Source organism: Pseudonaja textilis, chromosome 15, assembly GCF_049901715.1.
Source record: "Pseudonaja textilis isolate UNSWEBS1 chromosome 15, rPseTex1.2, whole genome shotgun sequence".
NCBI lineage: Eukaryota > Metazoa > Chordata > Lepidosauria > Squamata > Elapidae > Pseudonaja > Pseudonaja textilis.
The window spans coordinates 11,052,220-11,072,148 of record NC_142004.1 but is presented as its reverse complement, the minus strand read 5'-3'; the positions used below and the strand labels follow the sequence as shown (position 1 = coordinate 11,072,148).

At 54.3% G+C, this 19,929-nt stretch overlaps 4 protein-coding genes across 4 annotated transcripts in view; 1 reads left to right on the top strand and 3 right to left on the bottom strand.

Annotated features, from left to right (window-relative positions):
• LOC113447078 (calcineurin-binding protein cabin-1) overlaps window positions 1-1,174 on the bottom strand; it is a 68,142-nt gene extending 66,968 nt beyond the window's left edge. Inside the window, exons 1-2 of the mRNA XM_087913515.1 lie at window positions 1,081-1,174; window positions 900-992 (exon numbers count right to left, since the gene is read on the bottom strand). Coding sequence (XP_087769641.1) covers window positions 900-992; window positions 1,081-1,083 — 96 coding nt within the window. The 5' untranslated portion in view covers window positions 1,084-1,174. The remainder of the gene's footprint in view (window positions 1-899; window positions 993-1,080) is intronic.
• A 1,740-nt stretch (window positions 1,175-2,914) lies between these two features.
• LOC148124650 (D-dopachrome decarboxylase-like) lies at window positions 2,915-3,526 on the top strand. Its single transcript, XM_087913513.1, has 3 exons — window positions 2,915-3,073; window positions 3,161-3,336; window positions 3,419-3,526. Exons 1-3 carry the CDS (start codon window positions 2,966-2,968, stop codon window positions 3,489-3,491), a joined length of 357 nt encoding a protein of 118 aa, XP_087769639.1. The 5' UTR covers window positions 2,915-2,965; the 3' UTR covers window positions 3,492-3,526.
• Window positions 3,527-6,868: 3,342 nt separating this feature from the next.
• Window positions 6,869-12,003, bottom strand: LOC113447101 (glutathione S-transferase theta-1-like). Its single transcript, XM_026717112.2, has 5 exons — window positions 11,840-12,003; window positions 10,783-10,870; window positions 8,339-8,489; window positions 7,586-7,762; window positions 6,869-7,480 (listed from the first exon to the last, which is right to left on the bottom strand). The coding sequence occupies exons 1-5, from the start codon at window positions 11,949-11,951 to the stop codon at window positions 7,280-7,282; spliced, it is 729 nt and encodes a 242-aa protein (XP_026572897.2). The 5' UTR covers window positions 11,952-12,003; the 3' UTR covers window positions 6,869-7,279.
• A 1,413-nt stretch (window positions 12,004-13,416) lies between these two features.
• LOC113447069 (glutathione S-transferase theta-1-like) lies at window positions 13,417-19,488 on the bottom strand. Its single transcript, XM_026717070.2, has 6 exons — window positions 19,070-19,488; window positions 18,725-18,787; window positions 17,116-17,194; window positions 16,436-16,586; window positions 14,678-14,854; window positions 13,417-13,636 (listed from the first exon to the last, which is right to left on the bottom strand). Exons 1-6 carry the CDS (start codon window positions 19,179-19,181, stop codon window positions 13,436-13,438), a joined length of 783 nt encoding a protein of 260 aa, XP_026572855.1. The 5' UTR covers window positions 19,182-19,488; the 3' UTR covers window positions 13,417-13,435.
• Window positions 19,489-19,929: the final 441 nt, after the last annotated feature.

The window sequence follows — 19,929 nt, the reverse complement described above, 5'->3', positions numbered from 1 at the left end:
ACTAGTGCAGGGGTCCTCAAACTTGGCAACTTTAAAACTTGTGGACTTCAACTCCCAGAATTCTCCAGCCAGCTATGCTTAGTATCACCATATTAACAATCTTATCCAGCAGCGGCCCCCAACCTTCTGGGCACCAGGGATTGGTTGCAGTGGGAGAGAGCTATGCTGGCTGGAGAATTCTGGGAGTTGAAGTCCACAAATCTTAAAGTTGCCAAGTTTGGAGACCTCTCCACTAATGGATATGAAATTATGTTTCTAACACTATGATGATCTATGCAAGCAATATGCCTAGACCCTAAAACGAAAAAAAGTTTTAGTTTTAGTGCACGCACCTGCTTTTCGCCTTGCTGTTTAAGGTGGGAGACTAAAAGGTCGCCCTGTTTTGCTTTCTGATCAGAAATAGAAGTTGATTATCAGTTCTGAGCTGCATTCAAAAACCTTGCTTAAGAATCCACCACCCCAAGGGCCTTCAAACTTGGCAAGTTTAAGACTTGTGGACTTCAATTCCCAGGATTCCTGAGCTAACGTGACTGGAGGAGGAATTCTGGGAGCTGAAGTCCACAAGTCTTAAAGCTGTCAAGTTTGAAGACCCCTGTTTAGACTTCTGACAACAGCCAACCAAACATGGCAGCATTAAGACCTGTGGACTTCAATTCCCAGGATTCCTGAGCTAACATGACTGGAGAAGGAATTCTGGGAGTTGAAGTCCACAAGTCTTAAAGCTGTCCAGCTGGAAGGCCCCTGCGCGACCATAAAGGCGCCTCTGACCCCGGAACCCGGCTGGCTGTTCTCCGCCGGAGACTCTCACGACCAGGACGGAGACCGGGGGAGCCGCGCGAGCCACAGGGGCTCCCGGCCGGGGCCAGGCCGCGAGGGGGGAGGCCCGCCGGGCGAGTCACCTGCGCCTCCTTGGTCTGCGACTTGTGGCTCTTGAGGGTCCCCTCGGGGTCGTCCTCCACGGCCGAGCTGGCGTTGAGCGCGGCGATCCGGATCTGCGGAGAGAGAGCAACGCTCAGCCGCGGAGGGCCCCCCGCCGGAGCCCCTCCGCCCCCCCCACAGCCGCCCCCGGGAGACACGGACCATGCTGGCCAAGCCGCGGTCCCAGCCGCCGGTGCAACCACCGGGCAGCAAGGCGGCCGCCTATTGGCTGCCGAGTACTCAAACGCACTGCGAGGGGGCACGGGCGAGCAACGCCCCTTCCCGTCTCGGCCGCTCTCGCCGCGCCTCTCGGCTGCCCCCCCACCCGCCGCATTCGGCTGTTCGGGCGAGATCGGAGGGCTTCGGAAACGCGATTTGATTTGAATTTGTTTTGATGTTTTTCATAAAAGCGCGAAATAGACGTTCTTCCGCCGTGGTTGAGAAATACCGATGCAAATTATGGTGATTTGCAGTTGAAAGAGGGAAAAGTTGAACTTTTACAGTACAAATAGAAATCATTTTTTTTTCCTGTAAGCAATTAAGGAAGCTTTTTTTCTCTGCTTGTGAGCTTTGCTTATTCAGTGGCTACTGTGGATTTTTTCAATAGCGTTTGCTGTTTTGCTCTGGTATCTGTGGCAGTTGCTTCAGTGTTCATCTTTATTAGGGTTGCTTGTACAATTACTATTAAACAAAAATGTTGTTTCTAAAAATCAATAATAGTAAAGAGAAGGACAGTAAACCTACAGACGGTATAAATAGAATAATAAAACAACTCACTTGGGAAAAGAAAGAAATAGTCGTTCTTTTATTATTTAAAGCAGAGGTCTCCAACGTGGGCCCTTTCAGCCTGGAGGACTTCAGCTCCCAGCTTTGCTGGCTGGGGATTCCTGGGAGTTGAAGTCCTACAGGCTGAAAGGGCCCACGTTGGAGACCTCTGCTTACTTTAAAGGGAAGGAGGAGGAGGAGAAAAAGGAGAAGGAGGAGGGAAGAAGAGGAGGAGGAGGAGGAAGAAGAAGAAGAAAGAGGTGGAGGAGGGAGGAGGAGGAAGAGGAAAAGGAGGAGGAGAAGAAGAGGAGGAAGAAGAGGAGGAGGAAGAGGAAGAAGAGGAAAGAGGTGGAGGAGGAGGAAGAGGGAAAAGGAGGAGGAGGAGGTGGAGGGAGGAGGAAGAGGAAGAAGGAGAAGAAGAAAAGAAAGAGGTGGAGGAGGGAGGAGGAGGAGGAAGAGGAAGAAGAGGAGGAGGAATAGGAAGAAGAAGGAGAAGAAGAAGAAAAAGAGGTGGTGGAGGAGGAGGAGGTGGAGGAGGGAGGAGGAGGAAGAGGAAAAGGAGGAGGAGAAGAGGAGGAAGAAGAGGAAGGAAGAGGAGGAGGAAGAGGAAGAAGAGGAAAGAGGTGGAGGAGGGAGGAGGAGGAAGAGGAAAAGGAGGAGGAAGGAGAAGAGGAGGAGGAGGAGAAGGAGGAGGAGGTGGAGGGAGGAGGAAGAGGAAAAGGAGGAGGAGGAGAGGAGGAGGAAGAGGAGGAAGAAGAAGAAGAAAAAGAAGAAAGAGAGGGAGGAGGAGGAGGAGGAAGAGGAAGAAGAGGAGGAGGAAGAGGAAGAAGAAGGAGAAGAAGAAAAAGAGGTGGAGGAGGGAGGAGGAGGAGGTGGTGGAGGAGGGAGGAGGAGGAAGAGGAAAAGGAGGAGGAAGGAGAAGAGGAGGAGGAGGAGAAGGAGGAGGAGGTGGAGGGAGGAGGAAGAGGAAAAGGAGGAGGAGGAGGAGGGAGGAGGAGGAGAGGAGGAAGAAGAAGAAGAAAAAGAAGAAAGAGAGGGAGGAGGAGGAGGAAGAGGAAGAAGAGGAGGAGGAAGAGGAAGAAGAAGGAGAAGAAGAAGAAAAAGAGGTGGAGGAGGGAGGAGGAGGAGGTGGTGGAGGAGGGAGGAGGAGGAGGAAGAGGAAAAGGAAGGGCAGCTATTCCCGATAGCCGGGATAGTTTCTTCTCAGGGGAAAAGGCGGAGCGGCTCGGGAGGCGGGGCTGGCGGGGTTTGCGGGCTCCCTCCCTCCGGGCCGCCACACAAGATGCCCTTCGTGGAGCTGGAGACTAACGTGCCGGCGGCGCAGCTGCCCCGCGACCTGCCCGCCCGGCTCAGCGCCGCCGCCGCCGCCATCCTGGGCAAGCCGGAGGAGGTGCGCGGGGCGCGGGAGGGAGGGAGGGAGGGGGGGACGGGGGCCTCCTCCTTCCTCCCCGGCTGACCCGCCCGCTTCTCCCCGCAGCGCGTGGCGGCGACGGTGAAGGGCGAGCTGGCGCTGGCCATGGGCGGCTCGGCGGCGCCCGGCGCGCTGCTCTCGGTCTGGGCGGTGGGCGCGGTGGGCTCGGCCGAGCAGAACCGGACGCACAGCGCGCGCTTCGCCGAGTTCCTGGGCCGCGAGCTGGGCCTGGGCGCCGACAGGTGAGTCCCCGCCGGGGAAGGTGGGCGGGCGGGGGCGGGTCGGCCGAGGGTCTCCGGCTCTGACTCTGCGCTCCTCCCGCAGGATCCTGATCCGCTTCCACCCGCTGGAACCCTGGCAGGTGGGCAAGAAGGGGACGGTGATGACCTTCCTGTAAGAGGAGACCGGCAATAAAGCGCTGCGCCCCCGGCCGCCCCCGCCTCTTCTTCCTCGGGGGGTGGCGGGAGTGCGCAGGCCTCGGGTCCGGCCCAGGAGCTCCGAGACGCCGGGCAAGCGAGCGGGGTCCCCGGCCTCCCCGCCTTTCCCCGGGGACCCTCGGGCCGTGGCTGCTGTCCTGAGCCCAGCCGGCTTTCCTCGCAGAAGGAAGCGGGGCCGGTTGGGGGTGGGTGGGCTGGACACACCTGGGCACAAGCGGCCTTTCGGCTTCTGGGCAGGCTGGGACCCCCATTTCAAGTCGCTCGGCCGACCCGAAGGCAGGGGGATTCCTTGGGCAGCCCCAAAGAGAGCCACCGAGGGGGCTCCCTCCCGGTGGGAGACGGCCAGGTGTGCCAAGGTAACTTGGAGGGCAGGTCAGAGGACCAGTTGCCGGTGGGGTGGGGTCCCTGCGGTGAGGGGGGTTCCCTCTGCAGCAAGCCTCCTCGGCTTCTTAGCTCTTCCCTTTGCCCCTGACAGCTCCAGAGGAAGAGGAGAGATTTCGGGGGGCTGGTGGGGGGTGTCTGTGTGAATCCTCTTCTACAAATCAGTTTTACCTGTTTGGGGTTTTAGCCATCCCAAGTCCCTTGAATCAGCACCTTGAAGTCTACAGTTAGCCCCAGGCCTCTTCCTTTCCTCTCCCTGACAGGATGACAGTCTCTTCGGTGGCTTATTGGCCAGTTTCAGTAGGAGAGATAAACTGGGACTGATTACCTGCCCCCAGAGCCACCCTGAGCCAGAGGCTGGGGAGGGGGTTGTCGGTGGGGAGGAAAGCCCTGCAAAACATGCAGGGACCCCATGGGGCAAAATGGCAGCGGGGTGGGTGGGTGGGTGAAGATAGGCAGGGATGGGGGTCCTGCAGCATCCCTTCTTCCATTGGTCATAAGGGCAGTGGTCCCCAACCGTGGCAACTTTAAGCCTGGCGGACTTCAACTCCCAGAATTCCCCAGCCAGCTTGCTGGCTGGGGAATTCTGGGAGTTGAAGTCCGCCAGGCTTAAAGTTGCCAAGGTTGGAGAGCCCTGATAAGGGCATATGACTGCAGAGGGTCTGCAGCGGCCATACATTCGAAATGGGGCCCTAAGTAGCTTTTTGGGGGGAAGCTGTCCTAACTTGGAACAATTACAAAGCGGAGGGCTTCCTGTACTGCCCTCTTTTTTGTATTCTTTGGCTTTATCCCTTATCCAGCAGGCCTCAGAAATAATGTCTCGCATTCCTCAGCTTGGAAACATCTGATGTGTCTGGAAGAATCCCAAGCAGGATTGTGATGGCGTGTGAAATTCAGGGTATTGTTTGCATACTTTGTTTTGGCAGCAACTTAAAACACCGTACAATTTAAAAACAACAGCAGAACAACCTGGCTTTGTGGCTCCATTTTGGTCCATTGCAAGAATTGGCTTTTTTTTTTGTCGCTAGTCTCTGCTTTTATAGTTACTGATTTGCCAAAATGTTTTCCCTCTTATCCCGTGACTCCTCTTTGTCAAGATCCTTTGGTAAAAGGACTTTGAAATTAAGTCAACAATGTTTCTCGGGTCGCACTTGGGTGCTGTAAAAATAATGCTAAAAGTTTAGGGAGTTAGATCTAACTGCAGAAGCCACTGATCTTTTGAGCTTGATTTTTATCACACTTTCTCCATCAATCATACTTGGATTCCTCCTTAATCAGTGGCATGTCTTCCCGTGTCTCTTTCGTAGAGGTAGTTTAAAGCAGGGGTTGCCAATCTTTTGGACCTCAGGGACCACCAAATTCATCATTTTAAATCCCACAGATCAATAATATGAATTTTGACTGACGGTGGCTTGCTGACATTGGTAGGAAAGTCGGTACCATATTCCAGAGCTGCAGGAGTCACAGGACTGGCCAAATCCCGGAGCAGCTGCTCCTCCACCCAGGTACACCAGCCTGCCATGTATCTGGAGGAGCTGCTCCGGGATGACCCAAGGGCCGGTCCTGTGACCACTGCAGCTCTGGAATATGGGACTGGCTCATGGTGGGGTTGGAAATCTCAGCCCTAGGGGGTGGCACGTGTAATGTGCAAATTTGCAGGTGGTGCAACGTGCAAAAAGCAGCACAGTCTTGTATTCCCGTGCAGCCTGGATTAATTGCTTTGGGGGTGGGGACATTTATCTGTGGACCACCAAAATTTTCTCACGGGCCACCAGTGGTCCCCGGCCCACCAGTTGATGACCACTGGTTTAAAGGCAAGAAACACCTTTTCCGGAGGAGCAGCAACTTCATGTCTGATCAATAAGAACTCCAAGCAGAGCACCAGGCAGGCTTTTCCCGCTAAATTAAAAATAAAACCAAATAACTGTAACTTGTTCGAGCTCTGTGTGTCTCTCCCGTTCAGATTCCCTTGGTGGTCAGGTTGCTTCAGTGCCCTGCTTCCCAGAGGGAACAACCGAGGCCGAGATTCAAGAGGGATCCCAGCCTGGAGCAAGTCTGAGCTCTGGGCAGAGTTGTGATAAAAAAACGTCTTGTGTTCTTCTCATCAGCTTCACCGCACCTCCTACGGCCTGTGAAGATCCCTGCTTCTTCTATCCCGTCACCTGCCTACCTGTTGTCCTGCAGGAGGGTTAATAGCTTGGGGTGAAGGCACACTGGGGGGTGGGATGGGGGGACAAAAGGGATGATGGAAAGTGGGAGAAGCTGCTGTGTGGGAGGAGTCGGTGGGCAGGGATCGTGCAGTGTTTTCTGAGGCCACAGGTGAGAATTGGGAGTTGCATTTTTAGTTTGCGTTTGTTTCCTGCTGTGGACTAGCTGGCAACCATTTTTCAGAAACCACAACATTCATATTTGCCAGGAATCAAGGTTAATGCCAGACTCGAACTTGGGCCGACGGGGGAACGGGACACAGATTGCCCTCTCCTGCCCTAAAGGTTCAGGTGCATCATTTGGCGGGCTTTGAAGCGGGCCAGATCGCTTCACGTCCACTCGACCGTATCTCCTCAAGGGCCCCGCTGGGCTGAGGGGCCACTGCCCCGTTAACCCCCTTTGGATCCCTGCGCATGATAGGACATGTCTGTCTAAAGCAAGTCAGCAGAGATCTTGCCAATCTGATCACACGCAAGGTCAGACCAGTTCATGGCCCGGCCCGGCCCCAAGCCTGGAAAGCTGCCTTGGCTCAGGGCCTCTGCATACACTCCCCCCCCACACACACAGATGCCCCCCCCACCTCGTGAGATGCGAGCTTCTCGCCTGCTGGGGGAGGAGAGACTTCCTGGACCAGTTGAGGCTTCCATTCCCAAGTGCTGGAAAAATCTTTGGGAGTTAGAATTTGGAAGCCCCTTGTTCCCCTGTGGTGTGCGTGGTGTATATTTAACATTACTGACTAATCATTTTATCTTATGCATCACTGGACTTTATTCTGTTAATGCTTTTACGATATACACTTCCTAAAGAATTGTGGACAATTTGAGGAGGGAATAATTTGCAGGTTTAACATCCATTGTGGGCAAAAGTACTCGATTCCTTCTGAACCTGGGTTGCAGCCCTCATTCAGAATCTGGGCTTGCCCAAGGTAGCTGGTTGGGGTGGGGGTTGGGGGTTCCTCAGAAGCCCCTGATGAAGATGGCATTAGGCCAAGTGGAATTATCCCTGCTTGAGGTGGGCCAGGCAATAAGGAAAGGATTTTGGAGCAAGGATCATTGGAAGCCAAGCGTGAAACCCAGGCGTGTGTCGGGGTGGTGGTGGTGGGGAGGATGCAAGGTGAGATCAAACGGGCGGGGGGAGCCCCACTGGCCGGTCCCCAAGTTTATTTCAGCATCTTCAAGAGCAGCGGCTTCATCTGGGCTTTCAGCGGGGGGTCAATGACGATGCTCTTGAGTTCCTGAGGGTTCAGGATCCGGTTGTGGGCTTCCATGAAGAGTTCCTTGCCCAACGTCAGCTCCACCCTTTTGCGCCACTCCTGGAGTTTGGGGTGACCCTCCAGGATGTCGCAGCTGGCTCCGAAGGGCTAGAGGAGGCAGAGCGGTTGACGGGGGTCTGCTTTGCAAGACCCCAAGTCTCCTCTGGGTGGGGGGGGGAGTGGGGTTTGGCTGTTGTGTGGGGTGGGGCTTACTTGCATCAGCTCCACGATGGCCACCAGGTCAGCCAGGGAGATCTCTGGGCCGATGAGGAATGGCTTCTCCTGCAGGAACTTGTCCTCTAGCTTCTGGATGGCGTGGTTCAGTTCTTCCATGGCTTCGTGGAGCTTCTCTGGGGACACTTGGTGGCCTATGAAGAGCGGGATCACCACCTGCCCCACCGAGACAGGCAAAGGAGAGCGGGAGGAGCGGGCACCAGCTTCGCCCAGGGACGCTGTGGAGGCCGGGACTGCGGCTCCCCGAGGCTGGTCCCGAGGAGGCTCTTTCCAGGTGGGCTCTTGGCTTCCTTTGCTGGGGTCTCCCCCGGGGCCAGGGGATCTGAGGAGTTGCTGCCAGGGGATGGGCCCCTCCCTGGCATGTCTGCACGAAGGTGTGTTGCGGGGTGTGTGTGTGTGAAAATGATCTGATTGCCGAGGGCGTCCCTTGCATGGGCCTCATTACATCCGCGAGATGCCAGCCATCGGCAGACTTGCTGGGGCACATGCAGCTCCCTGAGCTCAGGTGGCTTCTACGCTGCCACCCTGTGGCTACCTGTCTTCTCCTATGTGGGGAGCCCCTCACCCCCTGTCTCTCAAGCCCCTGCAGCGGGTTTGGTGGGGAAAGCAGCCCCCGCAGGTGGCCCCTCCCTGAGCCAGACCTCCCTTCTCCTGGGACATTGGAGTCTGTGCAGGGCTGGGGAGGGTGGGGGGAGCTGCACCGCCAGTGAGCAGGGGTGGTGGTGGTCTCACCTTGAGCCAGAGGATTTTGGACGTGCCCGCCCGAATGGTGCTGATCTGCCAGGCCAGGTACTCGTCCACACGTGCTCGCTTTTTCATATCGGGCGGGTACCAGTAGCTGGGTGTGTTGTACTTCCGGGTCAGGTAGAGAAGGATGGCTGTGCTGGTGAGCAGAAGGCAAAGAGCCAAGGCACGAAAAAGGCTTGCTTTGAGGCACTTAAGAGATCATCAAGCCCAACCTACTGCTGGGGGCAGGATCCAATCGCCTCTTTGGCCATACAGAACCTTCTGCTTCTAAGGTCAACAGCTGCCGCCATCAGGATGCTGAGGGGCAGAGACCAAGCCTACCGCTCCCCTCTCGGATAGACCTCCAGATTTCTGCCAACCGTTCTGACCTCTCGGCCCCAAATGCCTGCACCTGCCTTGCCTGTCCTGGCACCCTCCTGGGTGCCGACAAAGTGGGCACTGTATTCCCAGAGCTGGTCTGAGCCAGCCCGCTCCCTCCTGGAATCCGGCCCTTGCCTGTGGCCGCCCACGGGCATGGGGCGGGGGCTGCTCCGATGCCAGGCCCTTGTCCCTGCTAAGGCAGAACCTGCCACTCCTCTGTGTAAAAACCCCACCCGTCATACTCCACCAGACCTCTGGACTCTCTCTTCCTCCATTGGGACCAGCCCCTTACAAGCTCAGCCTCCATCCGCTCTGCCCTCTGCTGGATTTGGCTGCTTCCGTCCCCTTGGCTGTTCTGTTCCGGGCGTTGAGTTGCCCTGGTGGGAGGCAGTCACACGCCTCTCCTTCCTTCCTTCGGGGTGTGTGTGTGTGCCTTTCATGCACAAACCCCAGCCTTGCTAAGGAAAACCCCAAGTGTGCTGGCTGAGCAGCCAGCATTTCTGCCTGGTTCCCGGGCTCAGCCCAGATCCCTGAGCTGTGGATTCGCTGGAGGGAAGGCCAGGCGTTCTGCTGCCACAGCTGACCAGGTGCACAACGGCTTTCACTGCCGCCCTGCGTATCCCGCACTGCCGGGCATCTGAGCAGCCCCTCCTCGGAATTTATTGATTTATTTATTGAACTTATATTGCCATGACTATTTGCCCGTGGCGACTTGTAAAACCATATTTAAAATAAAACAATCAAAACAAAAAGGATCAAATTAATAAAGTGCAATAGAACAAAATCTGAAAAAAAAATTGAAAAATTAAAAAAATCCCCGCCCATCCGAAGAAGTATTAGAGTGGAGGCTCCCGCAGGAAGGTGACACATGTGCACACCGGGGTCTGCATAAAACCATGAGGGCCGCTGCATTTTGCACCAGCTGGAGCTTCCGGATGCTCTTCAAGGGCAGCCCCGTGTCGAGCGTGTTGCATTAATCAAGACGGGAAGTGACCAGGGCATAAGTGACTGTGAGTAGGGACCGCTGATCCAGGAAAGGGCGTAACTGGTGCACAACCCGCAGTTGCGCAAAGGCCCTCCTGGCCACGACTGCCACCTGCTCTTCGAACAGGAGTCATGAATCCAGGAGAATCCCCAGATTACGCACAGGGTCTGGGGTAGTGCCACCCCATCCAAGACTAAAAGTGGTAATTCTCCCTGAACCAACAAACCCCAAACCCAGAGCCAATCGGTCTTGCATGGGTTTAATTTCAACCCGTTGCTCCCCATCCAGCCCATAACAGCCTCCAGGCAGGGAGGACACAGCAACACTTAACTCACCACGGTCCGAGACATACAGCTGAGTCTCATCAGCATATTGGTGACACCTCAGTCCATGATGACCGGATGATCTCACCCAGCGGCTTCATATGAATGTGGAACAGGAGAGGAGAGAGTACCGAGCCTTGAGGAGCCCCGTAAAGCAGTGGGCGAGGGCTGGATCTCTCCCCTCCTATCAACACTGACTGAGAGGGGTCTCCCACTCCCAACCCCCGAAGCCACCCCAGAAGAATCCCATGGTTGACAGTATCAGAAGCCGCCGAGGCTGAAGGTCGAGTAAAACAAGGACGGATGCATTACCCCCATCCCGCTCCCACTAGAGATCATCCAAAAGTGTGTCCGTTTCATCCAGAAACCTCTGGAGCTGCTGTGTGACCATCTTCTCAACCACCTTCCCCCCAAAAGGGAAGATCGGAGACGGATTAGCGGAAGCAGACCAGGATTTCATCCCTTTGGCCTCGGTCTAAGCCTTTGGCTAGTTAATACCGCAGCCAGGAGAGTTTCGGTTGGTGGGGTCCAGCAGGCCCCGAATGAGAGGTGACCTCTTACTCTTCTGGCACTCAAACTGCGGGTACCGCTGTCCCCAGCCCAGCTGCCCCTGGAAGGAACCTTTTATTCCAGCCGCAGGGCACAAATCCAGCTGCGTTTTTACCGGGCCTATAATGCTTTGTTTTCTCCCGGGGACCCTCAGTTGCTCCAAGCGGGCGTGGCTACTCCCCCCTCCCATCCTGCTCATCTGGAGCCCTCACCTCTCTTCTAGGATGAAGTCGCCATCCTTCAGGACAGGCACTTTTCTTAGGATGTTCACCTTGTTAAATTCCTCAGTGAAGTGTTGCCCTAACATGGATAAAACCGCATCAACCAAAAAGGAAAGTCCACAACAGAGATGGTCTTCAGACGGTTCTGACCAGTGCTGGAGAACCGGTAAGCGGAAATTTTGAGTTGTTTGGAGAACCGGCCAATGCCGCCTCTGACTGGCCCCGCCAACCCCCGTCTCTTCTCCGCCTCCCATGGAGTCCCGGCTGATCGGCTGGTGGGTCTCCTTGGGTTGCCCTGCCCAGGAGAACGGAGCTGGAAAGCAGGTTAGAGGGGTGGGGAGGAAATGGGGGATTTTGCAATCTCCTTCCCCTGCCACGCCCACAAGCCATGCCACACCCACAGAACCGGTAGTAACCAAAAAATTGAATCCCACCACTGGTCCACAACCCAAAGCAACCGTCTTTCCACCCACCCTCCCCTCTGCTTCTTCGCTGAGCTCAGTCCCGAAAACTAACAACTCACAGGTGCCCAGGTGCCGGGGGGCTCCAGGTGGGTTGAGGGTCCAAAAATAGGCCTCTTCCCACTCTTTCCCTCCCCAAAGCCTCCAGGCTCCCCAAAGGTGTTGCGAGGAACGGACTGTTGTGGGGAAGCCCTTTCTCTTTGGCCTCTACCGTGGGAGCTGTGCCCTAGAGCAGGGGTCTCCAACCATGGCAACCTCGACTCCCAGAATCCCTCAGCCAGCAAAACCAAGAGGACTCTGCAAAAACATCAGGGTGGGAAGACCGTCGATGGCTCCAAGAGCTCGGAGAACCTTTCCAGGCCGCGTGTCTGCCCCTCCGGTGCCTCAGACAGGGCGGCCTCTGGATGGGGTAGCTGGGGAGGACAGGACCTGGCCATGGCAGACGGCCAGGAGGTGCCCACAGGCGTCCCTCGGGCCCCGGCTGGCCGCCTCTGAAGCTTTCTGGAGATGGTGGGGGGAGCCTGGAGAAGATTGGGGGGCAGGAGAAAAGCGGGGCCACAGGGAACGCCGTCCCCCGCCCCCGCTACCTTTCAGCATCTCCACAGGTTTCATCATGAAAGGGATGTTGTTCTTTTTGGCGAAGATGTAGACCGCCCTGCAAGGCTGCGAAAGCAGGTCCAGGTAGAGCTCTAGCACCATCGCCAGGACCAGCCCGAAGGTGGGCGGCACCAACGGAAACCTCAGGCATCTGATTGGCTGACGGAACAAGCGGCCCCGGGGCCCAATCAGGCCAGGCCTTTGCCCGAGCCACCTGGTGGGCAGCCCTTAGGCCGCGCCCGCGGCTGCTCTCGTGGCCTGGGGGTGTGAGGGGTTTGGGGGTTCGGCACCCCTCGACGGAGCCCAGTGGATGCGGCAGCAGTAACCGACATGGGCCCTTCTGCTATTGATGGCCCGTGTCACTTTCATCCCCTTCCCACAAGAAATGGGAAATCAACAATGAGAAATTGTGGCTTTACTGAAGCGTTTTGAGGGGTTCTGCTCTCCTTAAAGGGAGTTCTTTTCCAGCCGTCAGTTGAAATCATGCTTTCAATCAGTAGCACAGCTAATTTGGCTGCTGTGCCCGCCTGTTCACATGATACACTAAACTAAAAACCCAGATTGTCGCTAACCGAGCTTGGCATGCTAGGAAAGCGACTTAATTTAACCAATCTGTTAAACCGATTCCTCTTGTTTTGCCAGTTGGAAGGTCTGCAAAGACCCAACATTCCCATGTGGCCCCACTTCCCACCTCCTAGGTGCCCGTTCGACCCCTGCAGCCATTCAGTGGGTGGAAGCCCAGGGCAGGAGGCAACAGCTGAGTGAAAAGTATAGGTAGTCTTCGACTTACGACCACAACTGTGCCCCAAATTACTGTTGCTAAGTGAGACAGTTGTTAAATGAATTTTGCCTCGCTTAATGACTTTTTTTTTGCCAGCCAAGCAAGAGTATATTGGATATAAGAGCTTATATTGGGCGCATGTGTAAAAATCAAGCTAGGACTTGATAGGATTGGTTGTATTTTGGGGGAAATTTGTTTGCTCCTCTCCAAAGGGGACTCCATGGACCACAAAGCTGCTACCAGGCTGGAATTGGCAAGGAATCTGGACGAAAGAAGGATTGGCCTCCACTATGACGTGACCTTTCCTGTCTAGCTGAGCAGAGCCTAGAGAGGCCCAGGCATAGGGAGAAGGTTGGGGGCAACCACTTTTCCAGGACCCATTATCCTCGGCACTGAGCGCCCTAGGCCAGGAGTAAAGAGGGAGGACGCCTTGGGAGCAGGGCAGGTGATCACTGGAGGCTCCCCAGAAGGAGACCCTGTGGCCCCTGTCCCTTTCTGACTTGGGTGGGGCACACGCGTCACTGAGCCTCTCTGCCCTTCCACCAGCTCCCTTCTCTCTGCCCTTCCACCCGTTTCCTGAAGGTGGTTGAAAGGGCAGAGGGTCTGTCCTGGTGGGCAGAGAGCCAGCCTCCAGGGATCAGGACGACTCCAGCATAAGAGTGGAGCTCGTGCGATGGCTGCTGGACGCCTGAGGGGGCTTTAGCCAGGATGGCCTCCAGTAGACATAATTCTAAGTGAAAAGTTAACAACCCCGGAGATGGAAAGATGACCAGCCACGCTATCCTCTCCTGTGAAATTCCTTTACTCATCTCATCATCTTTAACAAAACAGGAGCCAGCTGCTCCTTCAGCTGTGGATCGATCTGTATGGTGCTCAGCTTACTAATGTTCAGGATCAATTCATGTGCTTGCAGGAAGAGCTCCTTCCCAATCGCATCTTCTGTCCTTTTGCGCCATTCGACCAGTCTGGGCCTGTCCTTGAAAATGTCACATCCAACGCCCACAGGCTGCAGAAAACAGGGGAGGAAACGGGGGAGGGAGGCAAACAGCGACATCAGATAAGCTGGCAGAAGATCAGGGCCCTCCGCCCAGCGAGATCTGTGGGCTCGCCAGCCTGTGCCACTGAACCTGCTCAGGTCCCGTAGGGGCCTGCGCCCCTCCCTTCTTCTCCCATCAGAGTCAGGGTTGCTCTGATGCAGGTCTCCCTTCCTGGAGGCTGCTCTTGCGGTGGGGAAGGGGGGCAGCTGGTGACGCCCTTTCATAAGTCAAGGACTGCAATGGGCAGAGGAAGAGGAGAAAAAACCTCTACTAAGAAAATGGCCAGAGAGAGAGAAGACATCTGACTAGTCCAGACTAGGATTATAACCTGAGTAAGAGTCTCAGACGAGACCCTTCCTGAATGTCTTGAAGATAAAAGGAGGGAGCGCAAAGCTCTTTCAGACTCGCCAAATTCTGCTCCTCTGGCCTTACAATAAATAGCAACAGCATGTAGACTTAAGATATCACTTCACAGGGCTTTCCAGCCTTCTCCGAGCGGTTTACAGAGTCCGCCTCTTGCCCCCAACAATCTGGGTCCTCATTTGACCCACCTCGGAAGGAGGGAAGGCTGAGTCCACCTGGAGCCTGGCTAGATTCGAACTGCTAAATTGCAGGCAGCCGACAGCAGCAGTAGCCCTGCAATACTGCATTCTAGCCACTGCACCACCGCAGCTCTTCTAAAAGTGTTTTTAGCAGGTGGGACTTTGATTTTCAGGTCTGGCCTAGCTGGAAGGGCAGGTGATGTGTGCACCTGGGAAAGCCCCCATTGCACCTTTGAGAGGAAAGACCCAGCAGCCCCTCTGGGCGTCACCAGAGCCCCCCCTTCGTTAGCTTGTAGCTCATTGGCTGTTCTTCCCCCCCCCATTGCCCGTCCCCTGGAGCTCTCCGGGTCTTTCCGTTGCTTCCTTAGTGTGTTTCCCCTCCTGGCACTTTGGCCAACGCACAGCCCTCTGCCGCTGAAGGGCAATCGGGCCCAGGGGCGGAGGAGGGCCCAGCACCCTCAGGGTCACCTGCATGAGGTCCACGATGGCCACCAGGTCCGCAAGAGAGACTTCACTGCCCACCAGGAAGGGCTTGTCCTGGAGAAACAGCCCCTCCAGATAATCCAGCGCCATGGCCAGGCCGTCCATCACCTCTTGCAGTTTCTCTGGCGGGAGCGGCTGCCCCGTTAACAGCGGGATCAGCACCTGCATCAGTGGGAGGAGACCGGTCATCCCTACGAGAAAGCAGCCCAGGCCCAGGATGGGAAGGTGGGCTCAGGGTCATCAAGGGAAGGATTAGATGCGCCTCCTCGTGTTTAGAAACCCTTTAATTTCCCCTAGATGTGGAGGAGACTGACCGAGCAGGACAGTCCACGTAAACAGTAGCAAACGCCATGTCAGAAACATTCAGAAATGAGTCCAGACATACTAAAACTCCCCTATTGCAATGCCCTTCTGTCATTCGGCAGAGAGTCTATGTGTGGGAGATGCCTGCTCCCTTTTTCCTTTTCCCCTTTTTTTTTAATCCAGCTAGGGCAAAGTGAAGTTCCTGGCCTTCACCTGATATGAACACACCTGGGCATTTGAGGATTCCCCCCAACCCAGGAAAAGGCCTTACTTTCCTCTCAGGTGGTTCTATTTTCTGAGCCAGAAATGCACACCTTGCTGGCTGTGTTTGCTTTGCCTTAGGAAAATAAACACGGCTCCTTCCTTCTGTAATCCAATTACGCTCAAAGTCTATCCAAGGGGTGTCTATTCCCTCCCTCTGGATCCTTTGCTCTTTTAAGCAAGCAAAAGAAACACTGTCCTTTCTACCTCGTGCGTAAATGAATCGCCTTCATGTGTAGTGGTACACTTGGTGCTTTAAACGTTTTCCCCCTTAATAGCAGCAAAAGAATTGCAAACAAGCTGAATAAGGGGAGAATAGGAAGGAAGCTAATTTTTCAGTTAGTGGGTGAACTGTGGAACTTGTTCTCCCAAGGCACCTTGTTGGAAACCGGGCCGAGCAGCCTTTGAAAGCATTTAGAGAGCTCTCTACAGCTGCATCCAAGACCATTTGCACGGCTGCCTGGATCCTGAGCAACAAAATCCAGTAACCCCTGCAGTAACTCTGGGCTCAGCTCAGTAAGCTGTAGGCTGGAGCTTGAGGGTGGTTGCCTGCCCAGAAGAGGCACCCCTGCATTGTCCCTTTGGCACGAGGACACCAGCCAACACTCCTTTCCAAAGAAACTGAAGTAACTGTGGATGGCTGAGCAGGGTGAGCTGCTTGTGATGTCCGCGTGGCCTTGGTGGGGCCAGAGCACTGAGCTACAGGAGCATGTGGAAGGCCAGCCACATTCTGTTCTTGGGATGCTCCTGTGGAGATGGAGCGGTCTCAGGGAGGAGGAGGTTCTTAGCAGTGGCCACCTCGTGCAACTGCGGTCACAAACTGTGATGTTACTCTAAAAGTAAGTGGATGGATGGCTGTATTAACTGTACTTGATTGCCAATGTTAGGGTAATAAATAAAAGAAAGAAGTAAAATACATTATAACATGATGTAGAAGTATTTATCACTCTATAAGGGGATTGGGGAAGATTGCAATCTTGTAGGTGAGAATTTTTTTAGGGGGAGGAAGGGGGAGTGTTGCCTTGGGTGCGCGTGAATGAGCAACGGAGAAAAAAGTGAAGTATTGGGCAAATTATATAATGAACACAGATTGGAAGTTTCAACAGTTGTGGACAGATCTTAAATCTTCTGGGTCAAGCTGAGGCTTCCCAAATCTCCAGGTACTCTTCGAAGGCTCACCTTAATCCACATTGTCTTGGGAGCATTGGATCGGATGGTAGCCTGATGCCACGATAGGTATTCGTCCACCTTGGCTCGTTTCTGTAGATCAGACGGGTACCAGTGATCTGGGGTGTTGTACTTGCGACTCAGATACAAAAGGATGGCCGTGCTGACCAGATTCATGGAAATCGAGGACAAGATCACAAAAGGGTCACAAAAGGAAGGCGGGAGTTAGTTTCTGCAGAGGAAGAGCCGATGAGCAAACACAACCGAGCACCTGGCTTCATTAAGGCCCTTCAGAATGTGGATTGTCAAAGGCGAAACAACTAAGACAAGCAAAAGTATTCCGGGCTTTCAATTGTCCACCGGGTCTACTGAAGTTCTCCAGAACATTTCCAAGATGTCTCATGTAAACGAAGATAACCACAGAGAGGCATGTAGGTTCTGCTCCATTTCTGATGAATTTCCCACCCTCCCACTGTGCAATCAAACTCAGGAATGAATGCCTTGTTACCTGGTGTCATCTGGGATAAATAAGACTTCCCAAAGGAAAGTCTTTAGCTGTCAATCCATTGTAACCCCTGGCCCTAAACCTGCAGGGGGTCCCAGCGACTTTGTTCCCTGCTGGGCCTCCTCTGACCTTCTCTCCAAGCCTGGCTTTAGACAAGGAGAAACGGGACGGGGGAAATTTTCCTTACCCTTCTGACAAGATGAAAGTGTCATCCTTCAAGATAGGGACTTTCTTCACTCTTGTGGTCTCCTTGCGCTGCTGTGACCCTTGGAGTCAAACCAGATATTCCACCATGAGGCTAAAAGCAGAGAAGCCCCCCTCCCCTTAGTTCCTGGCTACGTCTGTCTGGAGCGGAGAGCAGAAATCTCCTTCCACCCAGGTCTTTCTCTGAATTCCAGCTAGAAAGACGGATGGGTAAAAGTTGTGCTGACGTGTCCCTCTGAAATGGTCAAGTGAGAACTGTCTGAACGCGGCTTTCTGCAGTTGAAATTGACTGGGAAATTGGAGACGGTGTCAGATAATCTCAGAATTAGATTCTTCCAGCAGATCTGATGTGGATCAGAAATGGGTCAACTTTTTTTTCTACCCAGGGAAGCGGTTGAGCAGACAGCACAGACAGCTGTCAACTCACAACTTTTAAGCTACAGAAGGGAGCACAGCATCGTATTCCAGGCTTCATACCGTAGCTACCTCACACTCCTACTTCTCATGGCTAAACGGGAAGGTTTGTTCTGGGGATGGCAGCATGTGGGAAAATGCCAGAATGAAGGCTCCATAAGAGGAATTCCGTGGGAACTGGGATGAGAACAGGGGCCCACTCTGGGACCCATCAAACTTGTTGGGAGTTATGGGACAGGGAGGGATGTGGAAACCACCACATAGAACAAGGTCCAGGTATGGAGGGGTTGTCCTGCCTCAGGGGTTTTTTTTTGGGGGGGGGGAATCCAAGCTGACTTTGAGAGGGCAGGTAAGCAAGATGGGAATGAGGAAACCATTGAAGGTTTACTTTGGAAAATGAATAATGAATGTTGACATTTATTTCTGTGCATCTCTAAACTCTCCAACGCAAAGACGATGAAGACCTTTTTGTAAGCTGCCAGGTCACAAGAGACCCAGATAGCCCTGGACTGGGATTAGTTACAGAAAGACTGTACTGAATACGACACTCAAAGGTGCTTCGAGCGGCCACGGAGCCAAAGTACAAGAATCAGGTTGCTTATCTTATCAGCAGAAGAACCCCAACCAGTTTGGGTGCAGACGAGAGCTCTCTTTGCAACTTCAAATGGCCCTTTGGACCCTTCCAAGTTGTATTTACATAGCAAACAGGGAACTCTGCACTGCTGCGAGAGAGCTTTCAGTGAAATGGTTGGGGGCCTGGCGCTTACTTACGCCCCCATCCTGTCCCCAATGCGTCATCCTGGCTCTGTTGGGACACGCCACACGCACCTGAAGCCCCAAAGGAGGAAAACAGCGGCAGGCATTTCCAACGGCTGCCAGTGGGAAGATCTCACTGGATTCTTGATGGTTAAGGCAACTCAGCAGGGGAAGATCCCTAACAATGTTACACCTTGTGAGCAGGTGCTCAGCGGCAGCCCTCAGGTCGTCCTCTCCGCTGCTGAGAAGTCAAGAGGCATCCCACTTCACAGTCCTGCTGGGGACCCAACTGAAATTCGTTCCACCCATTTGGGGAAAACTAATCGGAGGGTGCCAAACCACAGGACAGCCCCCCCTCCCGTCTCTGCACCTGCAGACCATACCTCGGTTCTCCATTCATGTAAAGCCTGCGCTCCGCTTACCCGATGGGTGCGTTGCCCCCCCTTCCGCCTCTGCTCCAGGCACCTTAGTCCCCAGGATGGAATCTGGCAAGAGGAAGAAGGCACCTGCGTAACAAAAGCTTTCCAGCGCAAGATCTTTCCTCCAGTTTGCCCCCCCCCCCGCGCCCCCTCTCCTATCACCCCGCGGCAGAGTCCCCTCCCGTTTCTGTTGGGCCCCATGAAACCCAACGAACAAGGCAGGGCCCACCCAACCACTGGCCAGAGAGAGCCAGAGGGGTCCCCCTGAAGGCAGCTCCGTCTCTGTTCCCACCCCGCCAGCTGAGACAGCCCCTCCCCAGATAGGCGCCTGTGTGGGGCTCTCCTCACCTTTGAACAGCTCCACGTTTTTCAGCTCAAAGGCGATGCGGTTCTTCTTGGCAAAGAGGTAGACAGCCCGGCAGGGCTGGGACAGAAGGTCCAGGTAAAGCTCCAGCCCCATATTCTTCCACCAGCTGGATGGATGGAGCGGCTGAAGACTACAGAAGGGAGGCCGGTGCTCCCATGCCGCCTTCCGCGAGAGGCTCTCCCAGGAGGGAGAACAGGGCAAAGAGCTGAAAACTGGGAGCCAGGCCAGGCCAGGTTCCGCCCTTAGGGGCAAGGCAGCAACTTCTTCTGTTGGAAAAAGCAAAAGCAAAAGCAAAACTCTCGTGGGGACAAGGGAGAAGCGACAGGGGTGAGGAGAAGGAAGTCCGGGGAAAGCAGCCTACAATGACCCACTGTGAGCTTAAGAATGGGTGTGTGTGTGTCAACTCTAGGGGGTGTTACGAGATTTCTTGGTTGTAGCAAATATCATGGGCTGTTTGGGAGTGCCAGCGCTTAGTTCGCCTTATAAATGCACACACCTGAAGCTCCGGTTCACAACGGACGTTACGATAAAATAAAATACGAATTGAGTATTTCTCATCACACCATACTGGATTTCGGTTAATAGGCTTCCATCGAATGGAAGACTTAGTAAGATCTCGGCAAATCGTTTGAAGTGGAAAAATGGTGAAAAATTGTTAAATGGAAGTGATACAATTTTATTAAAGATTACAATTTGCAAGTCTAAAAACGAATATGAACTAAAAAAAAAAAGATGGAGAAAAATAAGAGATTAAAGAAACATTAGAAGAATAAAAAAGGCGGCTCCGCTAAAAGTGATGGGGTGCCAGACAAGGAGAGGAACTGAGATTGCCCACAAGTGC

Bases quoted from the DNA above. Each gene is read 5' to 3' on its own strand.
- LOC148124650 (XM_087913513.1), top strand. From the start codon at position 2,966: ATGCCCTTCGTGGAGCTGGAGACTAACGTGCCGGCGGCGCAGCTGCCC. The intron at 3,074-3,160 runs GTGCGCGGGGCG...TTCTCCCCGCAG, and splicing joins TCCTGGGCAAGCCGGAGGAG to CGCGTGGCGGCGACGGTGAA. The intron at 3,337-3,418 runs GTGAGTCCCCGC...CTCCTCCCGCAG, and splicing joins CTGGGCCTGGGCGCCGACAG to GATCCTGATCCGCTTCCACC.
- LOC113447101 (XM_026717112.2), bottom strand. From the start codon at position 11,951: ATGGTGCTAGAGCTCTACCTGGACCTGCTTTCGCAGCCTTGCAGGGCG. The intron at 8,490-10,782 runs GTGAGGGCTCCA...TCTGCTCACCAG, and splicing joins GACTTCATCCTAGAAGAGAG to CACAGCCATCCTTCTCTACC. The intron at 7,481-7,585 runs GTAAGCCCCACC...TGCCTCCTCTAG, and splicing joins CCATCGTGGAGCTGATGCAA to CCCTTCGGAGCCAGCTGCGA.
- LOC113447069 (XM_026717070.2), bottom strand. From the start codon at position 19,181: ATGGGGCTGGAGCTTTACCTGGACCTTCTGTCCCAGCCCTGCCGGGCT. The intron at 14,855-16,435 runs GTGAGCCTTCGA...CCACTGATGCAG, and splicing joins CCAAGACAATGTGGATTAAG to GTGCTGATCCCGCTGTTAAC. The intron at 13,637-14,677 runs GTGACCCTGAGG...TGTTTTCTGCAG, and splicing joins CCATCGTGGACCTCATGCAG to CCTGTGGGCGTTGGATGTGA.